This window comes from Chiloscyllium punctatum, chromosome 42, assembly GCF_047496795.1.
Source record: "Chiloscyllium punctatum isolate Juve2018m chromosome 42, sChiPun1.3, whole genome shotgun sequence".
NCBI classification, from domain to species: Eukaryota; Metazoa; Chordata; class Chondrichthyes; order Orectolobiformes; family Hemiscylliidae; genus Chiloscyllium; species Chiloscyllium punctatum.
Window position 1 is genome coordinate 2,915,139 of NC_092780.1, and position 19,925 is coordinate 2,935,063.

A 19,925-nucleotide genomic window follows, 5' to 3' on the forward strand; every position below is an offset into this window, starting at 1 on the left:
CCACAAATCCAACACTGCTGAGACAAACCTGCCTCTGAATCTACAGCTAGAATTTTGGAGAAGAAACAAGGAATGAAGGAAGGGTGAACAATGAAGAAACAGAGGATGAACTGAAATTCTGGTAGAAATATAAACTCAGATTGCAAATGCAGTTGGTTAAAGCCATTAAGGCCAAAAACATTTTGGGTACTGTAAGAAGGGGCTGAGGACAAAACCTAAAAAGAAGAAGGATGGCTCCCTCTTGTTATAGAGGGAGTGCAGCAATGGTTTATCAGACAAATTCCTGGGACAGCAGGACTGAAATATGAGGGGAGGTTGAATTGGTTGGGATTATATTCAATGGTGTTTAGAAGAATGAGGGCAATCTCAGAAACGGACAAAATGACAACAAAACTAGACAGGTTAGATGTGGGAAGGATGTTCCCTATAACGGGGAGGCCAGAACTAGTGGTCACAGTCTCAGTGCTCTGAAAAAGCCATCTTAGACTGAGATAGGGAGGAACGTCCTCAGCTACAGCCAGGTGAGCCTGTGGAATCCACTACCACACAAGGTAGTCAATGCCAAAACATTGTAAAATTTTAATAAGGAGTAGCAGATAGCACCTGGGGCTAAATAGATCAAAGATGAAAAATGTGGTGCTGGAAAAACCCAGCAGGCCAGGCAGCATCCGAGGAGCAGGAGAGTCGACATTTCGGGCATAAGCCCTTCTTCAGGAAGGTCGACTCTCCTGCTCCTCGGATGCTGCCTGACCTGTGTTTTTCCAGCACCACATTTTTCAACTCTGGTCTCCAGCATCTGCAGTCCTCACTTTCTCCTAAATAGATCAAAGAGCATGGGATAGAAAGCTAGAAGAGTGTACTGGGCTCAGGCGATAAACCATGATCATATTGCATGCCACAGTAGACCAGAAGGGTCAAATGGCCTGTGCCTGGCTCCTGTTTGCTGCTTATAATGAAGTTATTAAAAAAAACTGCAGTAGAGTAAGATCAGTAGGCACCCCATTTCAGAAAAGGTAAAAACAATGACTGCAGATGCTGGAAACCAGATTCTGGATTAGTGGTGCTGGAAGAGCACAGCAGTTCAGGCAGCATCCAACGAGCAGCGAAATCAACGTTTCGGGCAAAAGCCCTTCATGAGGGCTTTTGCCCGAAACGTCGATTTCGCTGCTCGTTGGATGCTGCCTGAACTGCTGTGCTCTTCCAGCACCACTAATCCAGAACCCCATTTCAGAAAAGACATTCAATTTAGTGTATCCAGCATGAGATTCACTGAAAGTGGGAAACTAGCAGGAGTGGCACATTGGCTCACAGCACCAGGGTCCCAGGTTAGAGTCCAGCCTCAGGCAACTGTGTGTCGAGTTTGCACATTCTCCCTGTGTCTATGTGGGTTTCCTCCAAGTGCTCCAGTTTCCTCCTACAGTCCAAAAGGTATGCAGGTCAGGTGAATTGGTCATGCTAAATTGCCCATAGTGTTAGGTGCCTTAGTCACAGGGAAATGGGTCTGGGTGGGTTACTCTACGGAGAGTCGGTGTGGAATGGTTGAGCCAAAGGGCCTGTTTCCACGCTGTAGGGAATCTAACCTAATCTAATCTAGATAACAGAGTGGTGCAGCTTCCATTGCAGCAAGGAGATGGCTACAAAGATTATATTTTAAAATCATGAAGGGCTTCAGTTTGGTGAACAGGGGAGTTAGTGAGGGCAGACTTACAGGACACGTTGTCAAAAAGGGTTGCTGGGTCATGGAGTGACCTTTGCCACAGGGAAATGTTTGACAGAGACAACTGTCACTTAATTAAAAATTTCAACAAAGTGTGAAATGAAAGTGGATAAAAGGGCTATGGCCGGAAAAGTGAAATTAATCTGAATTACTCCATCAAAAGATTTGTCACAACTGATGGCTGAATGGATAATTACTGTTCTGAAGACATGCACAGTTTTAATTGCTTGAGGTATAACATACAGGATTCAAGTTTGAGAAGCCACCAACACTGAGTTGGGGAAGAAATGCATTTACCTGTACTGCTTCCTTCCAGAGACTCGGGCACAGTCTAGGCTGCAAGTGTCAACTGGACCAACAGGTACAGCTCACCCTCCAGAGGCAGAAGGTACGAGTACAAGTCACAATCAGGAGATTAGTGCGTGGAATGTAGATTACATTCTTAGTGCAGTGTCAAGGGAGGGCTGCACTGTCAGAGGTTCTGCCTTTCAGGTGGATAAGATCCCACTCCATTGAATGGAGGAGGAGCTAAGGTATACAGAGAAATGTTCATTATCAGGAGCAATATTGATTCCTCAAACACTTGACAGAGATGATCTGCTCATGAGATCTGTGGGATCCCACGACACACTGATCGTGAATCACGTGTCCTAAGTTACAACAGTGACTGCACTCATCCAAGTGCAGTCTTGGAGCCAGAACCTCACCTGCTTCGTTGCTGCATCAGAGAGATTCCTGAGCGTCCAGAGACAGTTCTGAACCAGCCTGGGGCTGGAGCTGCCCAGGTGATAACCCAGAGCCTGCATCCCACCTGTTCAATAAAACACCAACTCAATTCAGTGAAACAGGTTTGTACATTGGAAATCTAAACCCACAGCTTGAGGCTATGATAGCATCAGCTGTGTTGCTTGTGTAAACTGACAGCTGTTCAGTGATCCAACAGAACATCGAATAAGACTAAACAGCTCTTCATTTTCTGTGACCATGGAAACCAGCAACCCTTTCTCAACTTCCCTCACCAAGCTGTCAACATGACAGATTTTCTCAAATTTTGCAGTTCAATAGGCATTTTGGTCTAACTGGCAATAGCAGGTAGTCAAACACTCCTGCACACTTTACAAGAGTTTAGGGTTTCACAGATGGAAGACAACAACTTGGGAAAGCTACATAGTACAAGATGTAAGAGTCATCAACATTGGTCTTGCTGCCTTCTGGAATGTTTCTTCATGTCCTAGCTCCAATGCCCTTGACACTGACCAAATCTGTCAGTGTGGCAATTGGTCAATAATGGTAGCCATAATACCCATAATCCTGAATGCTCTGAACAGCCCCATCAATTACACGGAACACTCATACCAGAGACAAATTGGAGCCCCAGCATTTTGCTGTTGGTAATCAATCCAACTAAAAACAAAAATAAAACTCCCGTTAAACATTTTCAGGAACCCCCAAAAAACCTGGCTAAAGCAGTCAATTCAAACAGAACAGGCACAAGGCAGGGAGCTGAATACAGCGTGATAATGAACAGAGTGATAAAGAGAGGGATGAGTTTCAGAGACTTATAGTTACCAGCTTCCACGATTGCAGGCTTGTTACTGGGACAGACAGACAGAACTTTCAAGACCCGGCTTGTGGTCCAGAGCAGCTTCTCGTAATTATAGGTCCTCATGATATGAACAAGAGCCTCAGGGCCCCCATTGGCCAGGATAATCAACTAAAAACAAAAGAAAAAAAAATCAACTTCTGGTTATAGATATTCACTCACCATCCCAAAATCTAAGCCAAAGAGGACACAGCCAAAACACCACACTATGCTCCAATTCATAGGACATATGTATACCCACCCCATTCCACTGAAATGGGGATTTCAGCTTAGGTGTCGACCATGACTCAACTCTAAGCCTTACTCCAGTGTTGAGGCCAGCGACCTGAGAGTACAGAGGGACAGCTGTACTATTGACGATGCCCCCTCTCACTCGAGATTGTAAACAGAGGCCTCATTATCACTCGCAGGTGAAGATAATGGTAAGGGGAGTTCACCCAGACTCCTGGGCTCTATTTATCCCTTAATCAAGGTCACTATAACAGCATGTCTGGTCATTATCACATTGCTACATGTGGGAGACTGCTGTGTACAAACTGATGTGTTTCCTGCATCACGATGACTGTACATCATAAAGTACTTCACTGCTGCCTGCACTTCTGGAGGTCTCAAAAAAGGTGAGGAGGCTATACAAATGCAATTCCCTTAACTTTTCAGTCGTTTCTGCTTCTGTTTGTATTTTAACGAACTGAACTTTCACTACAGTGACAAGTCACCCTGCTGTACAGCCTATTCCCTCAGTGAAGGGGTTGCATCACACGGAATCTACAGAGCAAAAGCAAACATTACGGCTCCATGGGCACGATCAGATATCTGTGTGCATCCCACTGGGCAAGTGCTCTCCACACCCAACCTCACCACTGAAAACAGCGGGGTAACAGTTGAGCTTCCCACCTTCCCAAGGTTCATCCATTGCCCAAAAAAACTCCGAAGAACTGGAAATCAGACAAAATCTTAAAAATTGCTGGAAAAACTCAGCAGGTCTGGCAGCATCTATAGAGAGAAAGCAGAGTTAATACTTCAGGATTTGAAGAGTCATTGGGTCCAAAACATTAACTCATCCACTGCCAGGTCTCTCACCTTGCTCTCCTGATTGCCATAGGCCAGCAGCTGCAGGCAATCCGTGGTGATGGCAAGAAACTTCACATTGTTCTTCTTCAGCAAAGGAACCATCTTCTGGAGCCCATCAGCCAAACGGACAGCCATCTTTGCCCCCTCTTGGTGTAGAAGCAGATTGTGGAGGGTTGTAATGGCATAGAACAGGATGGATTCGATAGGAGAGCTGGTAAATAAACACACAGCAAGACATCAAAACCCACACAAACTAGTCTTCAAAAAGGAAGAAGCAAAGCTTCAAAAGGCTATTGACCATTTGGAATCCTTAGCTTTGGAAAGGCAGAATTGAACCAAGTTATGCTAAATTTTCTAAAGCATTGTTTAGGTCCATACTGGAGTATGGTCTGTAATTCTGAACAGCACATGTTATAAAAGTTTATTGAGGCATGGGTGTGGAGGAGATTTCCAGGAAAGGAACCAGAGAGTTAACATGGAGACTAAAGCAGCTTGAATTTTTCTCCTTGTAACAAGTAAGCCAGTGAGGAGAGGTGTTCAGAATCAGTAACAAGGTGGTAGAGTGGAGAACTGGTTTCCATTGAAGGAAGGTTGGTAACAAAAAGGGGAATAAATTTGAAGGGAGTGGCAGAAAACAAACCAAACTGAGAACACAAGTGACTGAGCAGGAACGGATGACAAAGGGAAGTGGTGGCAAGTTTGGAAGTAAGTTTTGAAAGGGAATTAGATAAATAAAGTCAGTTATCCAGCACGAAAAGAGACTCGTTGGCTCAACCAATGCATGAACATAATCCTAAACTAAACTAGCCTCACCTGCCTGCTCCTGGCCCGTATCCCCTCAAATCTTTCCTATTCATGTACTTAACTAAGTGTCTTTTACACATTGTAATTGCACCTGCATCCACCACTTCCTCAAGAAGTTCATTCCACACATGTACCACCCTTAAAAATACTTGCCCATCTTTTGATAAATCTCTCTCATCTCACCATCAAAACATGCCCACTAATCTTGAAATTCCCCCACCCTAAAGGGAAAAACACCTACCATTAACCCAATCTATACCCCTCATGATTTTATAAACCTCTAATAATTGAAAGTAAACATTTATAGGGGTGTGGGAAAATAGAAAGCCAATGAGACAGCTTCAAAGAGCTGGAAGCGAAACAATGGCTCCACTTGTGCTGCAGCCTTCGACAATCCTTTTCCCCCATCCCTACAGCTTTCCCAGATCTCCAAGCAGTTCAAGATGGTATAACAGCCTGAAAGGATTAATTGACAGAGCTTGGCCCATAATGGCACAAGTAATGCAGTGACAATGCCCCTACCTCTGAGCCAGGAGATCCACGTTCAAATCACACCTGTTCAGGTGTGTGTAATAACAACATAGTTTCTAATCAAACTGTTAAAATATCTATAAAAGCCTGGTCCTGGGAAGGGACCACAGAGTTATTGGAGTTTGTATACCTTAGCAGTGCTGAGAGACAACACTTTAGTAACTGTAACGTGAACATAGAGTCAGAGAAGTATAGCATAGAAACAGACCCTTCGGTCCAACCTGTCCATGCTGACCAGATATCCTAACCCAATCTAGTCCCACCTGCCAGCACCCAGCCCATATCCCTCCAAACCCTTCCTTTTCATATACCTACCCAGATGCCTCTTAGATGTTGCAGTTGTACCAGCCTCCACCACTTCCTCTGGCAGCTCATTCCATACATGTACCACCCTCTGCGTGAAAAAGTTGCCCCATAGGTCTTTTATATCTTTCCCCTCTCACCTTAAACCCATGCCCTCTAGTTTTAGACTCCCCGACCCCAGGGAAAAGACTTTGTCTATTTATCCTATCCATGCCCCTCATAATTTTATAAACCTCTATAAGGTCACCCCTCAGCCTCCAACCATCCAGGGAAAACAGGCCCAGCCTGTTCAGCCTCTCCCTGTAGCTCAACTCCTCCAACCCTGCCAACATCCTTGTTAATCGCTTCTGACCCCTTTCAAGTTTCACAACATCTTTCCGATAGGAAGGAGATCAGAATTGCATGCAATATTCCAACAGTGGCCTAACCAATATCCTGTATAGCCACAACATGACCTTCCAACTCCTGTACTCAATACTCTGACCAATAAAAGAAAGCATACTAAACACCTCCTTCACTATCCTATCTAACTGCGACTCCACTTTCAAGGAGCTATGAACTGCACTCCAAGGTCTCTTTGTTCAGCAACACTCCCTAGGACCTTACCATTAAGGTGCAGAAGTCCTGACAACATTCACTTTCCCAAAATGCAGCACCTCGCATTTATCCGAATTAAACTCCATCTGCCATTTCTCGGCCCATTGGCCCATCTGGTCAAGATCCTGTTGTAATCGGAGGTGACCCTCTTCGCTGTCCACTACACCTACAATTTTGGTGTCATCTGCAAACTTACTAATGGTATCTCTAATGCTCGCATTCAAATCATTTATGTAAATGACAAGACGTAGAGGACCCAGCACCAATCCTGGTGGTATTCCACTGGTCTCAGGTCTCTAGTCTGAAAAACAACCCTCCACCACCACCCTCTGTCTTCTACCTTTGAGCCAATTCGGTATCGAAATGGTGAGTTCTCTCTGTATTCCATGAGATCTAACCTTGCTAACCAGTCCCCCATGGGGAACCTTGTCGAACTTACCCAAATTGAGTGTAATATCTCAAGAGATCAAGACTTCAAATAGCTAGCAATGAAATAAGATACAATTAACCCATTGATTGTTCAGCACTAATCAAGTCCATTCTCTGCCCAGATGCCATCCTTCCTCACAGGACATCAATAGCTTAGGCGAATGAGCAAAGTGGACTGGTGGAAACAAATCTACTGCAGACGTAAATATTTCAAGCAGATGACCAAGACAACTTTTAATTACTTACAGTGTGGAAACAGGCCCTTCGGCCCAACAAGTCCACACCGACCCGAAGCGCAACCCACCCATTCGTTTACCCCTTCACCTAACACTACGGGCAATTTAGCATGGCCAATTCACCTGACCTGCACATCTTTGGACTGTGAGAGGAAACTCACGCAGACACAGGGAGAATGTGCAAACTCCACACAGTCGCCTGAGCTGGGAATTGAACCCAGGTCTCTGGCGCTGAGAGGCAGCAGTGCTAACCACTGTGCCACCGTGCCGCCTACAAATGTAAATAAGATTAAAAATAGAGCTGATAGAGCAAACTTATGTCAGCAGTGGTCAGATGAAAACTTAATTTAGTTGCAACTATACAAGACTCATCTCTGGCCCTTTGAACATCTATTTCCTCAGGCCCATTGCCAACTCAGGCAATGGCCACTCCTCTAACACCTAAGCCCCATCCACTAGAATTTCCACATAAAATCATTCAAAATTCACCATGAAACTCACCACTCAACTCTTTTTAAAAAGACATGTCCAATATTTGGCAAAGTCATAAGGTACTGCAGCAAAGAGCTTTGGAACATTTTTCTAAATCAATGAGATGCAGTATAACTGAGTTGTTGTACATGGTTCACAGGAGTTTAATGAAAATTCAACTCAGCTGTATGAACAGTTCTCGGAGAATGAGCATTTTACTTGAAATGAAGTTACATGACTCAGAATTTAAAGATGAGGAGAATCGAAACTATGAATTCAAGCCAGGAATATCACTAACCATTTGGATTACTGTAGATCAGTATACATGCTTACCCTTAAAGGCTACAAAAAAAACCTTCCAAAAATAAGGGTTAACTTGTATGTCTAGTAAAAGCACAAGCAGGATTGTTGGGGCTAAACAAATGAGATAATCTTAAATCAGGGTGATGTATTTATCATAATCTTCAGTAACTGAAGAGAGTGAAATATTGATAAATGAACAAAGAAAGCTGCAAACTCCAACCCCCCTCCCACCTTTAAAATTTCAACCAAAGGTAATTGTACATTTGAGGCTGAAATGGAAAATAGATCAAATTACATTGAATTTAGAGCAGACAAGAAATCCAACTGCAACAGTTCAGTAACACCCTTCCCTCCTACTTAAGGATCCCCTATTTTATTCTGAAGTTTCTCAACTGAAATGCTGTCCTTTGAACAGATCTGGAAAACTTGTTTCAGAATTGAATTTTTAAAAGCACATGCTCATCTTGGATACTTCTGAAGTGAAGTAACAGCCTTACAACTTGTCATAAACACATTACGTAAATATCTTTCCACCAACTACTGAAGTTTGCAGTCACCTGCTCTGGATAAAAACTGGATTAGGACACTGTTCCTCACACTGACCAATTTTTAATAGAATCCCTTCACTAAAGTTTAAGTAGTTTCCATATGTCACTACTATAAAATGTCATTTTTGGAATTCTAAACATTATCCACTTTTCATTATATCTCAGATCTGTTGTTATTTTCTGCAAGTTCAATTACCCTTCCATGATGTTGACTTTTATAGTGGCTTTTGAGAAATTTCCTTTGATTCACTAAACATGAGTCTATGTAGCTATATATTACGGTGAGCAGATGGCACAGGAACATATGAACAGACAATTGAGTCTATGGGTGAAGACTGGATCCCAGAATCCCCAAAATATCACAGCCTACTCCATCACTCCAAAATCCTGTGGAGTGGATGATTCCGATGACGTCTGAATACAAGACCCCCCAGTAGTGGCAGAAGTTCAACATCTGGCCTATTAGAATACCTGAAGTGAAGTCCATATAACAGACCGATGGGCAGTACAGGGTTAGCTGGATATCAGCAGGATTGTCACTGAGTCACATGCACACTCAGTAGTCTCATTTTACACTGACAGAGCAGCTTTTGTGACACAGGGGCAGTGTCTCTATCTCTGGGCCTGGTTTGCAATCCCACCTCCTTTGGAGGAGTGCCATAAGATTCCTGAACAGGTTGGTTAGAAAATAACAATGTCAGTGGGAATGTTTCAGGTAGAGGACAGGGTTTGGGGTGGGGTGGTAGCAGGGGGAATGGTGTCCAAACGACACTGAACAAATTCAAATACAGCTGGAGAAGCCAATTCCTAACTGGAGGTGCAACATACCTGAGCATCCTGACCAGTGCAGGAATCCCACCAGATTTGAAGATGGCGAGCATGCCGTCACGGTGATGAGAGAAGTTGTGCAAGATGCCAGCTGCACAGCGCACCGTTTCCATGTCACTTGTATTCTGCATGGTGCGGACAACCGCAGCAACCATCTGGGGCGACTGCTCCAGAGCGCGACATGAAGCATCTTTCTTTGACAGCTGGTTCACTATCATGGTTGCCTTGCTGACAATAACCTGTTCCACAAAGTGCAGAAAGAAAGGTCAATACTCTCTGGGCTACAATGAACAGTTTATTGAAATGGGCACAAGCCTTCTCTGAGGTAAAAAAACAATGACTGCAGATGCTGGAAACCAGATTCTGGATTAGTGGTGCTGGAAGAGCACAGCAGTTCAGGCAGCATCCAACGAGCAGCGAAATCGACGTTTCGGGCAAAAGCCCTTCATCAGGAATAAAGACAGTGAGCCTGAAGCATGGAGAGATAAGCTAGAGGAGGGTGGGAGTGGGGAGAAAGTAGCATAGAGTACAATGGGTGAGTGGGGGAGGAGATGAAGGTGATAGGTCAGGGAGAAGAGGGTGGAGTGGATAGGTGGCCTGGGAGGAAGAACACCTCATCTTCCGCCTCGGAACACTTCAACCCCAGGGCATCAATGTGGACTTCAACAGTTTCCTCATTTCCCCTTCCCCCACCTCACCCTAGTTCCAAACTTCCAGCTCAGCACTGTCCCCATGACTTGTCCTACCTGCCTATCTCCTTTTCCACCTATCCACTCCACCCTCTCCTCCCTGACCTATCACCTTCATCCCCTCCCCCACTCACCCATTGTACTCTATGCTACTTTCTCCCCACTCCCACCCTCCTCGAGCTTAACTCTCCATGCTTCAGACTCACTGCCTTTATTCCTGAAGGGCTTTTGCCCGAAACGTCGATTTCACTGCTCCTTGGATGCTGCCTGAACTGCTGTGCTCTTCTAGCACCACTAATCCAGAACAAGCCTTCTCTGAACCCACCCCCCAAGCAGCTCGACTATTTATGACCCTGTCCAACGTGGAAGGAGCAAACAACTGCAACTGCTATTTATATAGTTACTTTTGGAAGGCAGAATTCACCAAGGAGAATTAATCAAACAGAGCTGAGTGACATAAGGAGACATTGGACAGGGGATAGAGTGAAACAAGACCTGCAGTCAGGCAGAACAGCATTTACGATGTGAATAGGAGCAGAAAATTCTAAAAAGAATGTTGATAAATTCAGACGGGGGGAGAAAACTGCATTAGTTTGAAATTAATGTGGGAAAAATGAAGTCAATTTTGAAGCAAGAAAACTACTGTCTGAAGAAAGAAATTAGGAGCAAAGATCTAGGAACCCAAGCACAGATATTAAAAACTAGTGGTTAAAGATCAATAAAATATAATCAATGTTATATTCTCAAAACATTGGGAATATTAAAAAAAAGTGAAAAAGTGATATTAGAATTATACATGAATCTCATTACAGCCCACCTGGAATAATTGTGGTCAATCTCAGCACCACACCTTGGGAAGGATGCAACTGCCATGGAGGAGCAGCAGCAGAATGATCCCAGGCTGGAAAGGGTTAATACAATCACAGGATACAAGATTAATGTAAATGATTAAAGAGGTGATCTACTGGAGATGTTTCAGATCATTAAAGCAGTTAATAGGATCGATAGAAAGATACCATTTCCTTTGATTTTCATTTTGGACAGAGGACAGGCAGGAGCAGCCCAGAACAAAGATGAGGAGAAATTGTATTGAAGGAATTTTTAAAAATTCACTTGCAGGGTGTGGATATCACTGACTGAGTCCAGCATTTAATCGTTCACCTGGGTTGCCCCTTGATGTGGTGAGCTACTTTCTTGAACTGCTGCAGTCCATGCGCTGGAGGAACCCTTAGTGCCCTTAGGGAGGGGATTCCAGGGCACTGCAACTTTGAAACGCTGCCTCAGAAAGCAGAGGTGGGGTCACTGAATATTGGAAATTGAAAGTAGAGAGGCAAAGGTTACCAGATAGATGGGAATGTGGGGTTTGAAACACAAACAGATCAGCCATGAACTTACTGAATGGCAGAGCAGACGAAGGGCCAAGTGAACTACTACTGCTCCAAATGAGGAGGAGCCAGGCGCCAGTCTGTTCAGGGATGATTACAAGGAGGCATTTCTTCCAGCAAAGTGATTGCAGGTGTGGGTCAACTCTAAATTATGAAGGGAGGCCAATGCATTTTTGTTGGGTTACACAAATAAAGCAAAAAGATTGAGCTAAGATACAAAATCAGCTAAGATCTAATGGAATAACAGGACAAGCATAATCAACTTAAACGTTTCCCGTTAACAAGTGAAAACACCCAACCTGGTCCTCATCATTGAGAAGTTTGGTGAGTTCAGGAATAGCCCGCGTTGCGAGCTCTGCATCATCTTGGTAATTGATGAGCTGTACAATGGCAGCTTTCAGCATCTGAGAGGATTCTGACAATTTCTGCACATTGGTCTCCTGACCAGGGTCCATCTGGGTGGACAGGATACGGGTACCAGTCTCCAGGGTTTCTGGGAACATGGCAGCACGCACACGTTGCCCACGGGTGGAGGCCAGCTGCTCTTCCATATCTGTAGGAGGAGAGGTTACATTGTAAAGCATAGTCTTTTAGTCACTCAATACACCGGACTCCAGAATCCCTTCCCTCCCCCTATCTGTTGTCTATCTTCAATTGTAATTGAATCAAGTGGCTCACTTGATCATTTCAGGAGGATAGTTAATGTTACTGTGGGTCAGGAGTCATATGGAAACCAGACCAAGATGGCAGATTTGCCTTCCCTAAAAAAAAAAGTGAACCACATGGGTTTTTTCAACAATTGAGGGTAATTACAGATCACTCAGCCTAGCTTTATATTTTGAATTTATACATGGAATTTAAATTCCACCAGCTTTCGCCAATGGGATTTGAACCAGTTCCCAAAGCCTAGGTCTCTGGATAACTCTTCCAGTGAGATCACCACTAGACCGCCACCAATCAGAACTGAAATGGACAGGATGAGGTGAAACGCAATTAACCCAAAGTGATTCTGATTTAGCCTGGGCAAAAAAGTGAATATAGCTAATCACATGGCATGTAACCAGCACACCACTCGTCTCCTCCATATTTTGTATTCACATCATTACCATTTCATCTACTGGGTGCTAATGTCTCTGCCATTGTTCTGTTCCCAATGTCATGATCAAAACCCCCACAACTCTGTCACACCAGTGGCATTGATTCTATTTACCCCCAAAGTCATCCAATATCAACAGGAATTCAACTATCACGAGTCATCTCAGCCAAAAAGGTGGCACATTCCAGTTTACTGGTGGCACTGTTGTCTTCCCTACTCTGGATAAGTTAGTACAGAATCTGAAGTGCTCAAAGCTCAACCCCAGCTAATCCAAACATTACAACAGATCTGGTTTTCTGAATTATTCCTCTCCTTCTATATTATCCAATCAAATCCCTAAAGTACAATCAACCAAACAACAATTTATTACTCTCATTCCTTCTGCTGCCACACCTTTCCAGGGAAAGCAGTGCAAATGCTTCACATACCTGGTACCTGGGTCGCTGTGTACGTAGTAGTTGTGACTGTGTAGCTTCCCTGCTTCAATATTTCATCATCTTCAGGGTTGCCTTTGCCACTGAGGGAGGGGACATTGGTGTTCATTCCCGAGTGAATGCCAGAATCAATGTAGCTCTGCCACTGAGTCACCTTGCTAACAGCCTCGGAGTCATAACTCTCCATTTTTCACTGTGAAGAATGAAAAAAAAACGATTAAAAGACTTCAGTATTGTCAGAGACGACAAACTGATCACTGATGTTAATTTGCCCAGGCAAGTTTCAACTGGAAGAGAAAAGACTGACAGTCAGGTGACCATGGCAATGAACACCTGAACACACCCCATGCTAGAGAGTTGCAAACAACCGCCACAGAAATCCTGATTGAGTAAGTGTGTTACCGTACATGACTGAGTACAAATCAAGGGGAGCCTTGGCAAAGGGCCAAGAGTCCCAAGGTGCAGGATGGAGAACTGAGGAAGGGAGCAAAATCAGGAGGGATGGTCACATCAAACCTGATGGACTTTAACTGGAGATCTCTGGGTGAAAGAACTAGAGACTGAAGAAAGCGTGTTTATAGAACATTCCACATTGCAGCTATCAGAAGGCTTTGATAACTGAGAAAAAAAATTGCACTTAGCATCTGTAACAATTTCAGGATGCCCCAAAGTACATTTACAAACAAACACACACTTTCATTGGCTGTAAAAAGTAACTGCCGTAACTTTGGTAACACGGCAGCCAAATGCACACAGCAAGATTCCACAAACAGGACCACAATCTCAACCAAGAAACCTGGATTTTGAAAACCCAGAGTTAATATTGGCTGGGATTGGGGAGACCTTCTGTTTTTCTTTGAAATAGAGCCATGGAATCCTTCATTCAACTTCAGTTGAAAAGTGGATCTTCCTGAGGTCTGTAGTCCCTTGACTGTACCACAATGCCATGAAAGCTGGCATCTAGGCCATCTGTACCAAGACTTGCCAATTCACCAGGACAATCTTGTACATACCAGGAGTTAAGAGGTGATTCCCTTGGGTCTTGTTCGGAGGAACACTCATAAGGATTATTGAAAGTTACTGAGGTATGTTTAAGAATTGCTTCCCTTCCCTGTCATTTTTAATTAATGTTGGAGACAGATGAAAAATACTGCATTGTACGTCACCAAGAATCACATGTTCAGGTAGTGGAGTTGTGCTTTCTATCTGCCCTGGGTGGGATGATTGTGCCATTTGCTGCTGACAGCCAGAGTGGAGCTCACTGACATCTGTATTTATAAATCAGCAACTTTTTCATAAATCACTAGTCTTTCAGCTGCTGATACAAGGGTTAGAAAAATACCGTCTGACTTCACACAGCTGTTCAAAACGGCCATCTTACCCAACCTGGACTACGAGAGACTCCAGACCCACAGCAATGTATGACTCAACTACCCTCTGGGCAATTAGGAATAGGCAATAAATGTTGTCCTAGCAGTGATGGTCACATCCTGAGAATTAAAAATAAAAATTTCTCATTGCCAAGATTTAATATACTCAGCATTGTTCGGCCACCCTGAGGGAGGTTTGGCACAGTACAGAGCTTGGGAAAAAGACAGACCTAGAGACAATGTAAGGATTTCCCAGCTCCCCGCCAAAGCTTTTATCAAAAATGTATTTTCAAATCTGGAATTCAAGTTCTTGAACTATGGTGGAGTTTGAAGCGATTCTTAGATTAGTGTATGCCTCCTAGTTAAACCAATCCACAGGAAGTGATTGATAAATTTGCTAGACCATCGAGGAACAAAACAAGTGGACAGTTCAATCAGAACCAGCACTGGTACAATGGGCCATAAGGTCTCGCACAATACTGAAACAAATATTGAAGCTTAGTGGCCATAGGAACAAAAGTACCAAAACAATGACAATCTCAATTGTCATACTAAGTTACACTGGCTCAACTTTACAGCCCACTAGAGGCATGAAGTGCCTGTGAATCATGGTGGTTTATAGAATTTGAATACTGATTAAAATCAGGGCTTTGTAATTTCATCCCAGGCTCATGAAGTTTTTTAAATATCTCCATTGGTGAGCAAGTCCAAACTTGCCATGTGGGTCATTCTGACATAACAATACAGCATTGCACTTTGTTTCTAAGTTCAAAGGACTCAAAAAAGCCGACAACCAAAAGATGGTAAATTCCAAGTTTATGCAATTTACTACAAAAATTACCCATCCTCTTCCTTCCAGAACATTGCTGTTCCATTTTGAGATGTGGCTATCACAAGTAACCTTTCGGAGTTTACTGACCACATACAGCCCTTGGCAATCATTTAGTCAATTCCCAGCAATTCAGTTCCTTTAGCATCTAAGTCACAGAACCAAACAGGTCTACTTATACTGCCACAGAAAAACAAAGAGAATACATCCCTTTCTAGACCAAGCAGAGTGAGAAGGAAAGAGAGACCAATGCAGAAACTCACAAAGCACCACAGCAATGTCAAAGCAAATGTCACAATTGCCCCAGTGAACATAGGCCTCCGAAACAGGCAAGGGAAAAATAATTGGGAATAAGGCAATGGCAGATGAATGAGTAAATGCTTTCCATTGGATTGGTTAGCTTAGTTAGCTGGATAGCTGCTTGGTGATAGAGTGATGCCAACAATTCCCACCCTGGCTGAGATCATCATCAAGGACACGCCTTCTTAACCTCTTCCCTTGCTTGCTTGTTACTATATCAAAAGATTGGTCGTGTAGGATTTCCCCTTCAAAGTGTATTGGAATGCTGAGGGAAACCATTAGATACAATATATTTGAATTTCAAAAAGGCGTTTTGAAGTAGTAACAAAAGATTGATGAGGGCAGAGCAGTAGAGGTGATCTATATGGACTTCGGTAAGGCGTTTGACAAGGTTCCCCATGGGAGACTGATTAGCAAGGTTAGATCTCATGGAATAGAGGGAGAACTAGCCATTTGGATACAGAACTAGCTCAAAAGGTAGAAGACAGAGGGTGGTGATGAAGGGTTGTTTTTCAGACTGGAGGCCTGTGACCAGTGGAGTGCCACAAGGATCGGTGCTGGGCCCTCTACTTTTCGTCATTTACATAAATGATTTGGATGCCAGCATAAAAGGTACAGTTAGTAAGTTTGCAGATGACACCAAAATTGGAGGTGTAGTGGACAGCGAAGAGGGTTACCTCAGATTACAACAGGATCTTGACCAGATGGGCCAATGGGCGGAGAAGTGGCAGATGGAGTTTAATTCAGCTAAATGTGAGGTGCTGCATTTTGGGAAAGCAAATCTTAGCAGGACTTATACACTTAAAATAGTAAGGTCCTAAGGAGTGTTGCTGAACAAAGATCTTAGAGTGCAGGTTCATAGCTCCTTGAAAGTGGAGTTGCAGGTAGATAGGATAGTGAAGGCGGCGTTTGGTATGCTTTCCTTTATTGGTCAGAGTATTGAGTACAAGAGTTGGGAGGTCATGTTGTGGCTTTACAGGACATTGGTTAGGCCACGGTTGGAACATTGCATGCAATTCTGGTCTCCTTCCTATCGGAAAGAGGTTGTGAAACTTGAAAGGATTCAGAAAAGATTTACAAGGATGTTGCCAGGGTTGGAGGATTTGAGCTACAGGGAGAGGCTGAACAGGCTGGAACGGTTTTCCCTGGAGTGTCGGAGGCTGAGGGGTGACCTTATAGACGTTTATAAAATTATGAGGGGCATTGATAGGATAAATAGACAAAGTCTTTTCCCTGGGATCGGAGAGTCCAGAACTAGAGGACTTAGGTTTAGGGTGAGAGGGGAAAGATATAAAATAGACCTAAGAGACAACTTTTTCACGCAGAGTGTGGTATGTGTATGGAATGAGCTGCCAGAGGAAGTGGTGGAGGCTGGTGCAATTGCAACATTTAGAGGCACTTGGATGGGTTTATGAATAGGAAGGGTTTGGAGGGATATGGGCCAGGTGCTGGCACATGGGACTAAATTGGGTTGGGATATCTGGGCGTGGACAGGTTGGACAAAAGGGTCTGTTTCCATGCTGTACATCTGACTATGACTCTAGGTAGGAAGGCAAATGATGAAGATGACACAGAGGATTGAAACAGATTAAGCAAGTTGGCAAAAGGTGGTATAATACAATGTGGGAAAACCGGGAGGTCATGTAGTTTGGGAGGAAGAATGGAGAAGCAGTTATTATTTAAATGGAGAAAAATTTAATATCAAAGGATTTGGGGGTCCTTGCGCCTATATCACAATAAGCTAACATCTACATTCAGCAGGTAATAGGAATGAAATGTTGACCTGCACTGAACATGGAATGGAGTATAAAAATACACAAAGTCTTGCTAAAGTATACAAGGCACCAGTTACACCATTGCTGAAACAATAAACAGATTTAGCTTCTTATCTAAGGAAAGATATGCCAGCAATAGAGGTAGACCAGAGAGAGGGTTCACTCTGCCAAACTTGGTACAGAAGTACTGTCTCATGAAGAAAAGTCAAGTTGGAGTTTTGAAGAGAGAAATGGATCTTATTGAAGCATACGAGAATCAAGCTTCAGAAGTCTCCCCTTGTCGTCAGAGAGAAGAGGACCAGAGGGCATATTTTCAGAATAAGGAGTCAAACATTTAAAACAGAGATGAGGAGGAGGAATTTATTCTGAGGGTAATGAATCTGGAATTCTTCACCAGGGCTGTTGAGATTGGGTCAGTAAGTATATTCAAAACAGACATTTTTTTTAAAAAAAAATCAATAAAAGAATCAAAGTCAGGAAAAGTGGAGGGAGGATGATCAGATCAGCCATAATTTTATTGAATAGAGGCGCAGATTTAACAGGCTGAATGACCGATGCCTTATGGCCCAAACAGGGAATAATCTGCACATACTATTCCTAACTGGCAGAGCAGAGATAGGAGCCTACTGCATGGAAAAGAAACCAAGACTTTTCTTTCAACGAGTCTCTTAAATGACTGGATGATTGACAATCTTCTGGTCAAGATTACTGGAAAGCAATTTTGTTCTCAGCTGTGACTTTTATTGTCCCATGAGTATCACAGCTTACACCATGAACACTATGCTTAAAAGGGACCTCACTGTGTCCCCCTCATTCTACCTCTCCAAACATTGCAGTACTGTAGGTGCTCCAAAGTGTCCCCTTTCAAATGAAAAGTTAACTGGGGCCCCATCAACCCTCTCAACTTAACATACATGATTCCACAGGTAGGGGAGCTTACTCTGGTACACTAGCCAATATTTGTCTGGTCAGCACCTCATTTGCAAGGTCAGGTTTCCACCAAAAGAAAAAAAATGACTAGATTAACTTTTGAAATAAACCGGCTGTAAAGAACCTTAGGATGTTTTTAAAATCACGCAAGGCTCTGCATAAAAACACAATAAGGTACACAGTCACCATTTTTGCTTTTTCGCCAAAGCAACACTGATCTTTAAGCTCTGCTTAGCTTTGTGAACACTAGCAGAAGGTTTAAGCTTCACTCTCGGAGGTTGGACTTCATAAACCAGGCTGGCATTCAGCTGTTACAGGTAAAGGTGCCATCTTTGGGTGGTGTGTAAAACCAAGGACCTAACCGGTTCAGCTCAGGATGACATTAGGATCTTGTGACCAGCACTCATGAGCCAAACCACATCAACTGGTCACATCTCACTACTTAGTGTGGGACTTCCCTTTGTGGCCAGGTCAGCAAAGGTGACTACGGCTCAGCACTAATCGTTTGTAAGAAATCAACTGAGGAGAAGGATCAGGCCATTTGGCCCATCCAGCTTGCTCCACCATTCAATGTGATCACAACTAAACTAATTTTGGCCTTTACTTTACTGTTCTCCATGTCCTCCCCTCCAAAAAACAACACAATCTGAACTACCTAGCTGATTAAAAATCTGCCATGTTCACCCTTGAATAAACTGACTGCTCCTCTGGTATCTGGAGGAGAATTTCAAAATAATAAGGATCCTGGAGAATAAACAAACTCCTAATTTCCAGACTAATAGGGAGGCCCCTGCATTTTTAAATTCTGTCCTAGTTTTTCAGCCCAGTAAAAGTTCCCTGAACTGCTCCACTACAAATATTTCCATCCTTAAGGAGATCAAAACTGTACCCAATTCTGTTGAAGTTTCACCAATGCCCTGCACAACTGCAGGAAAATTTTGACTTTTGGTTTCTACTGTTTTTAAGAATGATAAGATACCATATGCCTTCCTAGTTACTTGCTGTATTGGCACGGTGATTTTCTGGTGATTCAAATACAAGGTCAACCAGATCCTGCTGTACTGCAACACACTGCAGTCTCTACTTAAATGGATAATTAATAAACTTCAGGAGATTTGAAAACCAGGATTGTGCCAGACAAAAAGTAAACCGAGACTTCCTTCTATCTCATGGCCTGTTTATATATCATGGAGAAGTCACTGTTTATTTAATACATGTCAACTGTGCCATTAACTGGTGTAAACATATGGAGACAAGACCCAAATGTGGAGCATTTCCAATGCAGCCTTGACCATGCCATCCACAAAACTAACAATATTGGAGACCACAAGCTGGCATCAGGAAACAGTCTGAGCACAAATGGCCCCAGGGTAAAACTCCTGGGCATTGCTGCGCCCATCTATCCCAGAGTGCGATAGGCTTCACAGGTCAGAGTTAGAGACAGCCAGGGTAGCAAGCAGACAACTAGACATGGTTCTCTATTGTTTTCAGCCCTTGCTACAGTCTGTGTCCAGGCTAAAGGACAACATCAAAATTCACAGTAACGTCTCCCACTGATTCGTCTGTCAATCTCACCTGCAAAATAGCATAACAGTAGACCTTTATGTTACAAGGACATTACGCAGAGCACCCTATAAATGGGTGATGGGAGGTACAAAGGAGGAAGACACTGGAGC

The 19,925-nt window shown here is 43.4% G+C and overlaps 1 protein-coding gene across 1 annotated transcript in view; it reads right to left on the minus strand.

Annotated features, from left to right (window-relative positions):
• LOC140465637 (junction plakoglobin-like) overlaps positions 1-19,925 on the minus strand; it is a 67,996-nt gene that overhangs the window by 15,953 nt on the left and 32,118 nt on the right. Inside the window, exons 2-7 of the mRNA XM_072561196.1 lie at positions 13,040-13,238; positions 11,815-12,068; positions 9,442-9,680; positions 4,401-4,602; positions 3,287-3,431; positions 2,425-2,528 (exon numbers count right to left, since the gene is read on the minus strand). Coding sequence (XP_072417297.1) covers positions 2,425-2,528; positions 3,287-3,431; positions 4,401-4,602; positions 9,442-9,680; positions 11,815-12,068; positions 13,040-13,232 — 1,137 coding nt within the window. The 5' untranslated portion in view covers positions 13,233-13,238. The remainder of the gene's footprint in view (positions 1-2,424; positions 2,529-3,286; positions 3,432-4,400; positions 4,603-9,441; positions 9,681-11,814; positions 12,069-13,039; positions 13,239-19,925) is intronic.